Raw genomic sequence first — 16,501 nt, 5'->3', positions numbered from 1 at the left:
TTTAAGTTTTGAACTATGAAAGACAGTATCTGATAGAGAGTTTTTTACTCCTTACATATATGGATATTATTATGAATATACAGACACTCATGTATATATTACATATTTAAAATATGTCTCCTTTTAAAAAGCTATCTCTCATCCCATTTTTTAGGGGGTCCACCATGGTTTGCTAATGCATCTTTACTCTTGCAAATTTCCATTGCCTATAGCTCCAAACTGTGTTCATCTATAAGCCAGTAAAAATATCAGTACATGCAGAAAAGCTTCAAGTTTGTAGCTGACTTGCAGGAAGACTACCTGAATTCATGATCTCACATCTAACGTGGCAGAAAACTTAGGAGAGTAAAACAGTATATCAATCTATGGATCACAAACCATGAAATCTTTCTTTTGGAAAAAGAAAGACTTTAGACAAGATTTTCACAGGATGTAAACTATCCCAAGCAAAAATCATACAACCCAAAGACTGAATTTTTACCAATGTCTTACTGCTATGGCAGAATACAGGTTTGGCATTCTAACATGAAAAGCAAGTATCGCTCCATGACTGATATTGCCCAAGGATCATTATTTACCATACCACAGTGACATATATTTATAGATTCAGAAAACAACAAAACCCAGCATTTAGGAGTCAAAGAAGGTTCTCTCTGGATCAATGAATTAACAGAAATTGCAGCTCAGCTGCAATTAATCTTGAGTTTTGTTGATTGCACAAACCAGAACAGAATACATGCTCGCATCTAAACAGAAAATATTTGAAAATACAGCTGATGCTTATTATCTTCCCTATGTTTGTAACCAGCCTGAATTATGGCAAGCACAGTGAGAAGCCTATTTCTGGACTATTGGCAAAAATTATGATTCATTAGATGAGTACAGACTGCGTAAAAAGAAGTGTTTTGGAAGCGGTTTCATTTTTCAGAACAGAAGTTGGACATACCTCATGCACTTTGCAGAGATTAAAGCCAATGTTTAAGAATGAAGACTTGAGAGCATTCTCAAAATAAATCTTTTAAAAAGCATATTTCCAGATTTCTTTGCATAAATTTAATTATGAATTTGCCTTGCAAAAAGGCTGAAGAAACACACCTTGTCATTTGGTTTATTGTACTGGTAAAAGCTCCAGGCATTGCTAACTACTTAAGGAACACCAAAGCAGGAATATCCTTGCTTCCTCCTCCAACCTAGATTTATTTTTAAACAAACTTGCCTTTCTCAAACTCCTCAGTTTGCTTTCTTCAGCAAGAAGGCAGCTATAATTAACCTAGGGTTTCAGAAAAGAAAAATGTTATGTGATAAAACCTCATCTGCACACCCACAAAGCACAGAGAGACAACGGCATGTTGGGCAGGGGGGAGCCCAAATAATACCTTGCTCAGCTGCTCCCAGGCCCATCACGGGAGAGCCACCCACCCATCAAAGCAGTCACGAAGATGTCTTTGTAGAATCAAGAATGGTTGAAGTTGGAAGGGTCCTTAGGAAAAATTTTCTTCACCAAAAGCATTGTCAAGCACTGGAACAGGCTGCTCAGGGAAGCAGTCAAGTCACCATCCCTGGAGATACTTAAAATATGTGTAGATGTGGTGCTTAGGAACATGGTTTAGTGGTGGACTTGAGAGTGTTGGGTTAACAGGTGGACTTGATGATCTTAAGGGTCTTTTCCAACCTAAATAATACTATGATTCCATAATCTCTGCAGTTCATCTGGTCCAACCGCCTCCTCAAGCAGGGCCACCTAGAGCCAGTTGCCCAGGATCACATCCAGGCAGCTTTTGATTACCTTCAATGATGGAGACCCCACAACCTCTCTGGGCAACCTGTGCCAGGGCTTGGTCACCCTCACGGGGTGGGGGGTGGGGGGTGTGAAAAAGTGTTTCCTCATGTTCAGATGGAGCCTCCTGTGTTTTGGTTTGTAGCCACTGCTGCTGGTGCTTTCACTGGCCACCACTGGAAAGAGACTGGCTCCACCCTCTTCCCACCCTTCCGTCAGGTATTTGTACACATCCATGAGATTCCTCCTGAGTCTTCCCTTCACTGGGCTAAACAGTCCCAGCCCTCTTGATGCTCCAGTCCCTTCATCATCTTAGTGGCAGCCCTTTGCTGGACCCTCTCCACTACATCCATGTCTCTCTTGTACCGGGGAGCCCAGAACTGGACCCAGCACTTCAAGTGTGGCCTCACCAGGGCTGAGTAGAGTGGAAGGATCACCTCCCTCAACCTTCTGGTAACGCTGCTCCTAAGGCAGCCCAGGGTACCGTTTAGCCTTTCTTTGTGGCAAGGGCACATTGCTGCCTCGTGTTCAACTTGGTGTCCCACCAGGACCACCACAGGGCCTTTTCTGCAAAAATGCTGTCCACCCACATGGCCCCCACCAGGTACTGGTACAAGCAGTTGCTCCTCACCACCCGCAGGACTTTGCACGCTTCCCCTTGTTGAACTGCATGAGGTTCCTGTCAGCCCATGGCCCCAGCCTGATGAGGTCCCTGTGGATGGCAGCACGACCCTCTGGCGCATCAGCTGCTCTTCCCAGGTTGGTGTCATCAGCAAACTTGCTGAGGGTACACTCTGCCCCATGGCCCAGACCATTAATGAAGATGCTGAAGAGGACCGGACCCAGTACTGACCCCTGCGGTACACCAAGAGCTTCTGGCCTCCAACTAGACTCTGTGCCACTGATGAAAGCACCCTCTGGGTCCAGCTGTTCAACTAGTTTTCAATCCACATCATTTTGTACTCGTCCATCCCATACTCCTTCATCTTCTCTGTAAGAATCTTATGAGATACAGCATCAAAGCCCTTCCTAAGTCTAGACAGACAATATCCCTTGCCCTTCCATCTACCAGGCCAGTTGTTTCATCCTGGAAGTTTCTCAAGTTGGTCAACCGTGACTTCCCCTTGGTGAATCCATGCTCACTACTCCTGATGACTTTGCTGTCCTTTATGTACCTGGAAATGGTTTCCAGGATTAGTTGCTCCACCTCCTTCCTCGGTATGAAGGTGAAGCTGACTGACCTGCAGTTCCCTGGGTCCTTCTTCTTGCCCTTCTTGAAGATCAGAGTGACATTTGCTCTCCTTCAGCCCTTATGTATCTCTCCCAATCACCACGATCACTCAAAGATTATCCAGCTGGCCTCCTAACGGTATCTCAGCTCCATCAGCACTTTTGGGCCCTGATGGAATGGACTCACATCTGTGTAAATACACTTAGAGGCAATGAACACTTTAACAGTACATTATCCTCTTAGGGTGCTTCAGGCCTCTGATTGAGACAAAGCAGAGAGTTCTTAAGACACCTCCTTTACTGAATACTTCACATATTTAACTACCAAACACAAGTACAGAAGTCATCATACTGTTAAACTACCATATGCATGCAACTAAATACTTAGTACAGGGACAGACAAGATTGAAATAGTACGAGATTTTAAAGCCTGTTTTTGAATAATAGTGAATTGTGTCTGTGATATTTTATTTCCTTTGTTTCTCTGGGCTGAGAGAGGATTAGAATAGAAGGCTTTTTTTAACCCTGCTCAACTAAAGTCTCTCTTGTTAAAGTCTGGGAGATGTGGTTTGGAAAGCAGTATCAGGTTCAGAGCAACTGACTGAGAATGCAACTGTAGATGACTGGGATAGACACTTCAATGACAGGCTTACCATCAGAAAGAAGACCTCACACACACACCACCAGCCCACTCACCCCCCCAGAAAAATCCCACCACCAAAACACACAAAACAAATCTAGGACAGTTATTTCCAAGTCTTTTGTAAGGTATTCAGCATACCACAGAATACCCCAATTACCTGGCAGGCACCATTTTTCTACTCTGCTTGGAATAAATAGTATCAACTGCAGCTCACTTCCCTGGTTCTGTGATTTATGTTGAACCACAAGTACCATCTGAAAATGTTTTTCCTAAATTAAAAAAAATTATTAAGAATTTAAAATATTTTCAAGTTTAATTTTCAGTGAAACTTATTAGAAGAAAATTCTAAATAGTTGTGAGCTCCCACGTACAGATGGCATTCAAACAACAGATTTAAAGGACCAACCAGTTTGTGTCCAGATTAAGCAGAAGTGATGTATAAGTACAAGTCTGCACAGAAGTTTTTATCAAGTAGTAAATATACTTTATGACTTGAGATGACTAAGATGTACATAAATTATGCAATTTCTTCAGAAAAATGGTTTGATATTATGTATTATTGAACAAGATTCACCTATTTAGTGATACTAGTTATTTCAGTAAAAATTTTAACAAAATGTTCACTAAGCCCTATTTTATATGTACAAAGAGGAATTAACTTGTGAGAAACACATTCACTGACTTAAATGACAGGAAGTTTAAAAACGTTTTGATAACAAGATTCATTTGCATATGTCTCATTTTCTTTCACTTATGTGAACGTATTTTCTTCTTCCACATATATGGAAGTGGGATGTAAAGTGAGATAAAAGATTAGAGCAGTGTTACTTCGGAAGCATGTTTCAATCAATTACAATTACATTTTCAAAAATCCAGGTCAACTGCCTAGTCAGTTATATAACAAAATTAACAGTTAAATTGTATATTATCTGCTGTATAAATAGTGGTTAGTTCTAATTACATAATTATATTATTATTTGATGTGTTCTAAGAATTTCAAGATACAGAGGTTTTAAATTAATACTCTAATATGTTATTCTTAGAATGAATAATTATCAAAATGACAGTCAAATACACTTCATATTGTTGCACTTTGAAACTTATAAAGGGTACCATTTATACTTATAAAATTGGGAAATGTGTTGACTACTCTTGTTGCTTAGCTGCATGATACCATTCTCAAAATCAGTTTCACAATAACGTTATGTAAAGACCTACCTAATCTGGCAATGTGCAACTAGTCCGCGGTGGCTTCAGCCACTAAATGTAACAGTCATTTTTACGATATTTGCTCTACAATAAAACTAAGCACAGATGAACAAATGTGTAGCCGAGTGTAAAGATTAAAAAAAGCGGAGGGAAGAGGTGCGCTCCTGCTAAGCTATTGTACGTTCAGCACTACAGTAAATCTAATAAAAACAGATACATATTAAAGGCAAGGGAATGAAGTCACACAGCAAACAAAGCTCTCCTTGTTTGGCAGACTGATTAGGAGGAATAAAGAGCCAATTGCTTGCAATGCATAAAAACGTAACTATTTTCCTTTTGTTTAAGCAACAGTTCATAAAAAAATTGGTAAATATTCTTACATGCTTTAATGTGGGTGTAATAAATTCACAAGCTATGCTTTCCTTTCTGAAGATGGAAAGGGAAAGCATTACATCAACACTGCTGTGAATATGCTTGCATCAAATTTCAAGAAATTCCATGTTCTTGAAATAATATGATTCCATATAGCTGCTCTTTATTACTCTTGACTTATGATCTGGATGAAAGGCTGTATTTCTTTATAGAACTTCATATTTGCTTCCCTGGACCAATCAAATTCTCATGTAGGACTCCAGAAGGGGTCAAAACAATAATTTGACCAGTGAGACTTAGTATCCCACTCCTGAAGTCTGTCTCTGGGCACATGCTAGAAACAGCACCAAAAAGGTCCCCTAATATACAACATTGTATTTTACACTTTAAAAAACCAATTGTATTATGTCAAGTGTTGTCCAAGCCTGAATTCTGTATTTCCAACCAAAATACACATGCACCATTTCTGCAGTAAACTCATGTCCAGTAGCAAGAAAAAAAAAAGTCCTAAAAATAAATCCTTGTTATGTTTTCACACATTTCTGTGATTCACTGTATCTATTGTGTTGTTAACATGCTTATAACACTTACAGATATCTCTTCTGTTGTCTTTTTACACAGAAGTATTTCATTCTAATGACACCTTGTTTGTGAAAGTTATAGCAGAACTATAAAAGTTACACATTTATGAAATTTATAGGTACAAATCAGTCGAACTGAATTTGTAAACAAACCAGCCTATGGCTTCTCCAGAAAATGAAAAGAAGAGAACTCAAATCCTTCAGTAAGTTAAACCAAGCTAACCCCTCAAAAAGGCTAAGGTAATATTTTCTGTACCAAAACAGGCACAGTTCTACCCAGTGTGAAAAAAGTACAACTAAGTTAGGAAATACACATTCCACAGTCAGAGAGACTCTTGAAACAGCAAACTTCAAAAGTTGTTTAAAGCATCAGTCTTCAAGCCCTGTTGCTAGGCAGAAACTCTAGCAGAGGTCCCTTTCATCATCATGACCTTGACACACACACACTTTTTTTTGAAACGTAATTTTCCTAGAAAGTGTTTTTTTATACTTGATTTTGTATTACCATAGCTACATGGCAATATTACACTGACCTGCTTTATCATTTGTACAGCATACACAGAAACTACAGTGGCATTTAGAAGACCAGGAACATAAACTCCATGACAGGCAGCTACCAACATTTTAAATACCTTTGCTTCAAAATTCCACATTTGTGCATTTTCTTTTTAACAGAGATGTTATTAATACCATGTGACTTTTGCAGGCTATAAACAGACACCTCAAACTCTTCAGTGCTGAGATGTACACACTCAACAAATTTTCAAGAGAGCTCCGGTGTAACAGAGCTCTATCTGCAACACTACTATCGCTAAATACTTTAAGATTTCTCTGAAGGCTAAAATAATAATAAAAGAAAAAGCAAAGTCAAGCTCATGCAGCTTTTCATTCTCTGAAATGTCCTTGTATTTTCTGCCTTCAATGAAAGAAAATCTATAATGATGCCTTCCTCATATTTTCAGAAACACACAGAAATGCTGGTGGGAAATAACCTCTGATGGTTATCCGATCTGACCCCAACTCAAAGTGAAGTAACTGCTAACATTGATCATGACAGCTGTGCCTTCATCCAGGGACAGAGGTCCTATAACCTCTCTGGGCTACTTATACCTGCTGTACTATCCTCCCAGTAGAAAATTTTTTCCTCATGTTCAACCTGAACCTTCTAAGCAACCATTTCTTGCCATTACTCTTTGTTGTAATAGCTGTCACTGTTAAAGACAGCTTGGCTTTGCTGGTTTTGTAACCCTTCAAGTAGTTGTAGACTACTGTTACATCACCGTCTTAGCCTCCTCTGCATCAGGCTAAACAAACCCAGCTCCCTCAACCTCTGTTAGCCCATCATGTCCTGTAGGGTCCTGACTGTCTTGATAATCCTTTGCTGGGACCTTTCCAGTTCTTTAGCATACCTTTAATTGTGAAGCTCCAAACTGGACACAATAGCTCAGGTGTGGGCCCAATAATGTCACACAAGGAAGTAAATTTCCTTGATCTGTGAAATATGGGACAGAACTGACAACTACTAGAAATTCCAGGTAAGTTGGTACTTCCAAATCAAAGGCAAAGAACCAGTCGCCCTTTCTTCAAATCCAGTCTGCATATGGTACAGTATCATAAAATTTGATAAAATACAGGTTTGTAATACCTTTTACTCAACGACTTGAGCTCAACACTGACACTGCATTTTTTGCTTAAACCCTTGAAAAAAACCAGGGAGGGAGGTACAGAATCTTACTCACAGACACTTTTGCAAAAAATAATTTTTTCACCACAGCCTTCCAATACCAAGCTGAAGGTACTCTGCCATATATCTTTACTCAGAATTAAAGCCTTTCAAACGAACTGCACTCACAAAGTGATTTTAAAAATGCAAGTCTAAACAAAAAACAAACAAACCCCAACCCCACAAATAAGAACAAGAGCAAGGAATCACTCACAACATGAGAATATGTCAGGGAAAAGACTGGTGGGCCCTTTGTAGAAACAAAACCAAAATGATGCCAACTTTCCAATTCTTCCCCCCCTCAATGAAATAATACGGGAATTCTCTAGCTAAAATGGATGATCCATAGCAGTGACCACTCTGATTCAACTATCTTGCCCCTCTCAGTGCTAGAAGTAATCCAAGAACTATATTCAAAACACTTCTTTCTTGGCTGTAAGTTCGCTCTTTGCCACAGCCAAAACTTTTTGCAGACTGCATTCACAGCTTGCTTGCAGTGGAACCAGTTTGGGTTCTAAAGGAAACGTGAGAATCTTTATCAGTTCATCTATTCAGCTTCAGAGTGGCTTGCATGCACACAAACCTGTACAGACGCATATACCAACCTAATAAGGTCTAGCCCGTTAAAAGGTTGTGGGAGTAATGATAATCACTTTCTTTGTGAGGACATTTCTATCAGAATGAATTCAGATAACTGAATCTAATATATAATGAATTAGATCTTGAAAAACAGCTTCAAAGAGACATGCACTGTAAGCACAGGGCACTGTCCTTTAAATTGCTTTGAAAAACACTCGGCATGTTATAAGAAAGCAATCTGACGCTAACAAAAGGTAGACAAATAAGGTATACTGGCTTGTACTAAGTAGTAAAGAACAGATCACCATTCTCTTCCTAAGAAATAGTGTTTGCATTTAAAGATATTTGGTGTTAGAACTGCTACGTAAAAGCAAGATATGTAAGCCACAAAGAGAAAAATAACGACAAAGACAATGCATGGGATGTGAAGAGAGCTGCAGAAGAAATGGACAGTAAAAGGTAACTATGGTGTGAACTGTAACAAATTCAGAAATAAGGAACATGCTTTTTATACTTTTCCATCCCAAAAGTTCTAAGTATAGCAACTAAGAGCTGTATTTTGAAATAAAAGTATCAGTGTAAATAAATTTATTAGACTTTAATGAGTAAAGTAGCTTCTGTGAGCATCAAGTACTCTGAACTGAACTGTACAAAACAGTCTCTTTTGTATCTACAAATATTCAAGCTCTGCATTTTCTTATGTATATTTTTAATTTTTGGTATCCCAGCAGCATGAAAGCATAGTGAACTGTAGTAGAATCTGTCATCATGTAAAATAGCCAGCATTAATCCAGTAGATCACGTGGCCACTTGAACAGTGACAAGGTGTCAATATACTTCATTAATATGGTTGAATTACAACACCATAGAGATTGATGACACAGTATGCAAGACCGTGAATGCTAATACTTAAATCCAATAGAACCTAGCCTAAATTAGATTTGTTAGCTGTCAGGCATCGTAACATAGCATTATTTTTTTTTTCCTATTATCAAACCACTGCAGAGATGCACACATACATAAAAATCACTTGAGAAGTCCACATCTATACACGGTACATGTACTGAGCAGCCTTGTGGAATGAACACTATCCTAGATAAAAGTTTGCCTTGCAAGCTAGTGACTTCTCTACCATAGACCACAAATGCTCACTACAGTACCAATTAATAAACATGCATTAGCCTAGAGAAGTATCAATTTTTCAAGTTTGATTGCTTTTGTTACTGTGGTAAGGCTGATACCATTACTGTAAGAAATCAGTTTATTTTTTAAATGAATTCTGTAGACTAGTAAACAGTCTTTTTATAACATATTTCATGTCTCACCTTTCATAAGTTAAAAAAAATTGCAACACTGTATTAGAACCAGGTTTAAATTAAAACACTGTATCAAAACCAGTTTTACATTAACTTTTTTAAATTGAAACATTGTATCAAACCTAGTTTTAATTTAACTCTTTTTTTATCACAGTACTGTTAAACCCAAATTTTCTCCCTAAATGGTATTAAAACTATATAGCCCCACAGATTACATGTAGACTGTTGCTAACAATACCACAGAATCACAGAATCACGTAGGTTGGGAAGAACTTTTGGAGGCCATCTAGTCCGAACTCTTCCCCAAAGCAGGTCGAAGCAGATCAGGAAGCCCAGGGCCTCGTGCAGCCCAGTTCTGAGCATCTCCAAGGGTGCTCTCCACAGTCTCTGCACAACCTCTACCAGAGTTTCACCATTCACAGGATGAATTTTACTTTCTTGTCTCTAATTGGAATTTTCCACGTTGCAACTTGCTTGCATGGCTGCTTGCCTTTTCACCGTGCACCTATATGAAGAGTTTGGCTCCATCTGCTCTATACCTTTCTATTAGGTAGTTAAGACGGCACTAAATCTCACCTTAGCTTCTCTTTCTAAAGCTAGGCAAATCCAGTCCTCTCCATCACTGCTGGATTCATGCCAGTATATCGTTGTTTTTCTTGTACTGGGGAAACCAAGACTGCACAAAGTGCTCCAGATGTGGTGTCACAAGGGATGAACAGAGAAAACAATCACTTCCTTTGATTTGCTGGCTACACTCCTGCAGCAGTCTGATATGCAGTTGGCTGCCTTTGCCACGAGAGTACACTGCTGACAAATATATAAAGATGAAGTTCTTACCCATAAACACCTGTCATGCCACATGGGTACGTATGCAAAAGCACTCAAAATCCGAGACTTTTTAGATTTCATAGTGTGGAGGCATACTGGGCCCTTTACTTTTCAGCACTTTACATGTATGTGAAATTAATGAAAGGAATTGTCATCAGCTCCCTCACAAGCAGAACATCCTGTTCTCCCACTCCTGTGCCTCCAAGAAAGACTGGAGGTGGAAAGTTGTACAAAGATAGGGCAAAACTTTGAGATAAAGAACATTCCTAAGGATTAACCTCACCATTCCAACTCCAGTTTACACTTTAACACAATTTACAAATACAGCTACCTCCCAGGTAAAACACCTATTTATTTCCTGCAAGTACCATCATCGCGGCCCCCCACCAATGTGTTTAAGGAATTCTGTATCAGATATGAGCCAAACACATGTTAAAAAATTTAAGAAAAATAAAATCTTTTAACAAAATAAACCTATAACCTGGATAGAGAAGAGGTACACACACACACACAAAGCACTGAGAAAAACAAAATAAAGAGTACACAAGATGGAAAGAGTTTGTGAAAAACAGGTTCAGATTCTTATGTAGAGTTAAGGACTTGCTCCACATTCACTTACACATTTATGTGTCTTAATATTACAAAGCTAATGCATAACAATTCAAAATCTTAAAAAAAACCCAAACCAAACAAAAACATCCCAACAACAATCCACAACCAAAAAAACCCAAAACAAAATAAACCAACCACTAAACCATGAAGTGTTTATGGTCTGTTAACTCAATGACCTGCTGGCTTGAATTGTAACTATATCAATATAATACAAGTGGGATCAAAACCCAAAAATTTCTTAGTCTAGTCCCAAGCGTTTTCTTTAGACCCAAGCAGAAAATACAAACTATCAACAGCTATCCTTCATTTTTCCAGTGAATCTATTACACTGTTGGGTCCCCCTTTCCTCCTGATGAGTCCCTACCCTTTTGCCTGCTATTTCTCCCTTTCCGTAATTCCTTCATGGCCCCAAAAGATTGAATTTTATTGTCATGAAGCGAGGAAAGCAATACTCCACTAAAGGTAGAAATGTCTCCTACCATCAGCAGTTAAGATGAGCTTAACCAGAAAAGACTAGAATACAGACAGAACCTCCTTTAAAAGATATCAAATAATTTTAGTGAAAATACACTAGCTCAAAATGCAATGGTTTTTAATAAATATTTTAATAAATAACCTGCAAAAACCACAATGCAGCTGTATACAAGCTGTGTATTTTGGAAAACACAGCTTATATTTTGCTGGAGGGCTAGAAAAAAGAAACTAGCAATGGAAATGTAAATGGAAATCCTTGGTAAAGTCCAAAGCAAGATGTGTGATTTACCTTGTAAATCAAACTAGCCATCATTAAGGCTTAAGATTCTGTTTGTTATAATTACTACAAAAAGTCACTAACCCTTTTTTGCTGCTGAACTTGGGTTTATGAGGACTTAGATGGTACAAGCAGAGTCCCCAAAAAACCATTACTTTACAAAAGAATATGATGTCCAGTAAAAATATACTGGACATGAAATACACAGTGATTATCATTCAGTTACCATGCTCTTTTTCATATAGTGTAAAAGGAGCATTTTATGCACTCAAGTTGCATACTCAACTTGGAAAAGATGTATTGTTTTACCCTAAAATAGGAAATGTTAAGAATTACAGCATTTTGTTTACACTGTAACAATTCTGCAGCGTTGTTTTAAAATCCTGACTATATTAAAAATGTATAGTATTGTATAAAATTTCACAAATCTATATCACAACTTTTCACCTATTTTATAGCAAATTACCTGCTAAATCTAGACTACTAAAACCAAAACTGATGTGTTCTTACTTTAATTCCTTTGTATGCTTTTGGATTCAGAATTAGATTTTTTAAGAAATTCATTCTTTTTAAAAAAAAATCCTAACAGAAATAGCAATGGTTAACAGTTTGTATAGACCTGCTATTCCTTCTAATATTTATTATCACAGTGGAAGAGCCATAGTAATTACTAAAGATTAGAAATGTATGCAGTAAGTTAAATTTGAGATATAAGACCTTTAAAACTTCCACAAAATGTAAACCAGAAAGGATCTTACAAAGCAAGCAAACAGAAAAGGTTGAGAAACCAAAACCCGTGTTCATTTAGAATTTGCTTAATTTTTGATTCTTACCTTCTGTGCTTAATCCAGGACTTGAAGTGAATTTTGCTACATCGACAATCTTTACAGCAAACTGTTGCCCTGTTTCCCTGTTGATACATCGCCGCACAACACTGAATGGACCCCTGAAACACACACACACAGAAAACAGCAATAAATAATCCGTTCCCTTTTATGTGCTGAGCTACAATTCCATTACTTATTAACAAAGTTTAGATTCCACGATTCAAGTGTAGTATTTATACAGAAGCTTATACCTCTCATGCTTGCTGCCCATTAAGTGTTAAGATTAGTAATTTTAACTAAAAACTAGTATAAAGAACACCAAATGAGTTTCATGTTTTCCTATATTAAAGACATATTCTCTTACCCTGCCACTTTAGAAAGGCAATATTCTTTGAAACCTTATGTAATATACCGACATTATTATTAAATATTAACTGGACTTTATTTTCATGCATAATCCAAATGGGGAGGGGAAAAAAAAAAAAAAAAAGAGGGAGAAACGCATTCTTGCTTTCAGTCCTAAGCCAGAGTTCAGAACTTACTATTTGAAACAACTAAAAGGATATTCCTTCAAAACAATAACCGTAACAGAATAGTTGAGTCATGTTGTTTAGTTTTATTTGTTTGTTTTACACAAGCTAGCCTTATTTTGAGCTTATTTGACATTACTACTTATGAACAACCTCCGTTACAATGATCTGAAATTCCAAAGACTTCCAATTTTCCCTCATCTGTGACATTTAAAGAACCCCCGCAAAAGTTACAGATAAAAAATACTTAGTAAAAGTAGTTCCGATAGATGTTAGCATTGCACTCAACCAATAAAAAGTTACTTATTTTTTGATATTTTTGAATATCAATAATTTTTGAAATTACATTTGTCAAAATATGAGTTAGAACAATGGCAAACTTTTAAAAACCTTCACCACCAATATGCATTTTTGGAAGCTTCTTTTAGTAGACTATTTAAGTTCTTGGTGCCTTGACTTAAAATATGGAATTTTCCATCCAATATTAACAACAAACAATACAATCAGATAATTATGGTAGGTCAAGCTTTCAAACATAAAAAATCAATAGGTTATGAAAACATAATAGGATTTTTTCATGAGTGCAACAGTTGTGGCAAATCAATCCTTTTTTTATTGCTACTTATTTAACAACTGACATGATAGTTGGAACTAGATCGTCTTTAAGGTCCCTTCCAATCCAAACCATTTCATGATTCTGTGATAGCTCTAAAGAAATCCATTCTAAAGTCTTGTCAAAAAGACATAAGGGAAAATTTGAGAACAGAAAGAGCCTTTGTTTAGAAGTTCGTCTACTGAGTGAACATTCACCTGCTGAGTGAAAAAAAATGCTTAGAGCTTAAAAGACAATTTTTTCCATTCAAGCAGAGAACTGGAAGTTAGTTTACAGATTTCTGAGCAATGAGATTGCAAAGCAACACAATTCTCAAAAGATTCCCTGAAAAAGGAGAAATGTCCCTGTAAGGGCACTTACAAAGCTTTCTAACTGGCTTTTGGTATTCTACATACCAGATGATTCAAAGTATGTATTTCATCACACTACCAAACCTGTACACCCATAACTAAACTGGAATTTTTGTTCTGACACATACATACTTAAAGATTTCTTGAAATAGGATAATTTCTGGCACAGAACATGAATACCAAAACCAGTCAACAAATCACAATCTAAACATTTACAAACAAGAAAAGTATTCATTAACACAACTATATACCTGTGTATTATGCTCATGTGCTTAAACAGAACTAACTACACAAGAAAATGCATGGGCTTTTTTCCTCTTTCTCCTAACATACAGTTAAACCCCTCATACTGATGGTTATTTTCCCCTCTGAATCCACACCCCACTATTATTCAGTATCTGGTCTTTTATCAAGTTACCACAGGTATTTTTAAAAAGATGATCAATTAACACTCTAATACATAGAAATGCACTTAAATCTATAAATGCAAAAGGCTCAACTGACTTCATTTGCCATCAGAAGGATGACAGCTGACTTGGAATCCTCCCCCCACATTTCAGAAAGTAATCTTTTTAATAAGAAGTCCCATTTTATATAGATCAGCTTCACCTTCTTATCCCAAGTCTCTGCTTACTCTTCTAGCATCAGTCAAAGTAAAATTGCTTTAAAATGGTATAAACACATTTAAAATATGGTAATTTAAAAGCATTTCAAAACCTAACCCACAGCTTTGTAATAACGTTAGCAATACTCATTTTCATTCACAACTGCCACAGATTCTATACTAGAAACTGCATGTGTTTCATTAAAATGATCCTTTTTCTTTTCATTATCATTGTTTTTTCCGCACACAAAGCCTTTCTGGAGACATTAAATAATGCTTTTAACATAATCTGAAACCAAATGGTAGATCACTAGAGCACAGAGATGCCTGACACGACCATATCCTTACTTATAGGTAGATGCCCAATTTCTGCTCATTCACATAAACTCTATGAATATAAATATTTCTCACTGTTGACTAAGCTTCCTCAAGTCTGGGCTGGAGAGCTTCCCAGCCACCTGAATATGGGTATGTACTTGAAGCAAACAAGGAGAAGTAGCTGGAGGAATCATAAATCAGAAAGGAGCATACAAACTGCAGCTTCAAGAGGGATCAGAATTGTGGTCACCCCTACCTTTCTCTCTTGTAACCCTGACATTTTTTCTTCTCATTACATACTAAATTTTTGGAACCCTGACTCGAGCAATTTGCTTCCTGCATATATAAGTCTGGCAAAAAAAATTAAGCATGTTATTCCGTTCTGTAACAGAGGGTAAAAGGGACATCCATACAGCCTAAACCTTTATGGCCATACTGAAACTTAGCTATGCTTTTAACAGAGCCTTCTCTACTTAAAATAAGGAATGCCAAAGACTCCCAAGTAAATCAAAGGTGCTGTAAAGCACAGAAGAAAAGAATTCTGTGATGTACACAGTTAACTCATTCTATTAAAAAAAATACACCAATTTAGATTTTCATATAGAAATAAAAAAAATTTAAGCATAACCTGAAGATTCAACTATTTACAAGCCTCAGATTTCCAACATTTTCAAAACTAGCTCGTTCATGTTCAAGCCACAGGCAACCTCAAAACAGTATATCCTACGACAATACATTGGATGAATGTTTTCCATGACAACAGCCACAAAATAAAGGCTTCAATTTTCCAATTTTAAATAATTGTAAAACACTCATGAGAGGTGTACTTATCAATTACAATCACTTCCACATGTGAAGTCACAGAAAGGAACTTTTAAATAAATTAGAGTTGCAGTTATCTTTTTTTGACACAGCTGCAATGACACACAGCAATTTTACAAATAAAGTGATAACAGCCCACAGTGATACTGTCTAATTTGAATCAGAAAACAAAAATCCGTGTTTCCTAACACAGTAGTTTCAAACCTTATTTGGAAGTTCAGTAACAAATATCTTTCAGGACACCCTCAGTCTCAGCACTAAAATCACACTCTTCTCAGTCAGTCAGGAAAAGGACTACAGTATTTCATCTCTGAAATGAGACAAGGAGCTATTCAACAGTTGCGTCTGCCACTGGGGAAACATATATCATATCCTCATGAAATGACAATTTCTATAGCTCATTTTACTAACCCTGCAGCTCAAATTATACAGATCTAAATTGCAGAGGTGATGCAGACAGGGGAAGGAACAACCGTAATGCCAGACCGAAATCATCAAAACTGCTACAGATAGATCAGACTACTTGTTTTTAAACTTGTTTTAAAACAGAAGAACTGAGTTAAAAGATGAAGTCTAATGCAACTTAAGTCACACAAACTAAAATTATAATGTAATGTTTTTTATATTTCATTCTCTCTATGCTACCTTTAACACACACACACCTGCCGAGATACGCAAATCTTTGGTTTCAGACCCATCCTCCTGCTTCCCTGGAAGCACACAAAATCTTTCACTGCAGTTAGCTTGCACACAGTAGACTACACTAGCTCGAAGTATGAGAATCATTAAACCACACAAGCCATCAGGACAGATGAT

General features: G+C 37.2%; 1 protein-coding gene across 12 annotated transcripts in view; it reads right to left on the bottom strand.

Moving 5' to 3' along the window:
• The window catches only part of CASK (calcium/calmodulin dependent serine protein kinase), a 227,935-nt gene that overhangs the window by 156,326 nt on the left and 55,108 nt on the right, over nucleotides 1–16,501 (bottom strand). For all 12 annotated transcript variants that reach the window (XM_080374290.1, XM_080374293.1, XM_080374285.1 and 9 more), the window contains exon 2: nucleotides 12,455–12,567. In XM_080374290.1, coding sequence (XP_080230416.1) covers nucleotides 12,455–12,567 — 113 coding nt within the window. The remainder of the gene's footprint in view (nucleotides 1–12,454; nucleotides 12,568–16,501) is intronic.

Source organism: Falco punctatus, assembly GCF_963210335.1.
Source record: "Falco punctatus genome assembly, chromosome: 2".
Classification (NCBI taxonomy): domain Eukaryota; kingdom Metazoa; phylum Chordata; class Aves; order Falconiformes; family Falconidae; genus Falco; species Falco punctatus.
The sequence above is the reverse complement of the archived record's forward strand: the minus strand, read 5'-3'. Positions and strand labels throughout refer to the sequence as shown.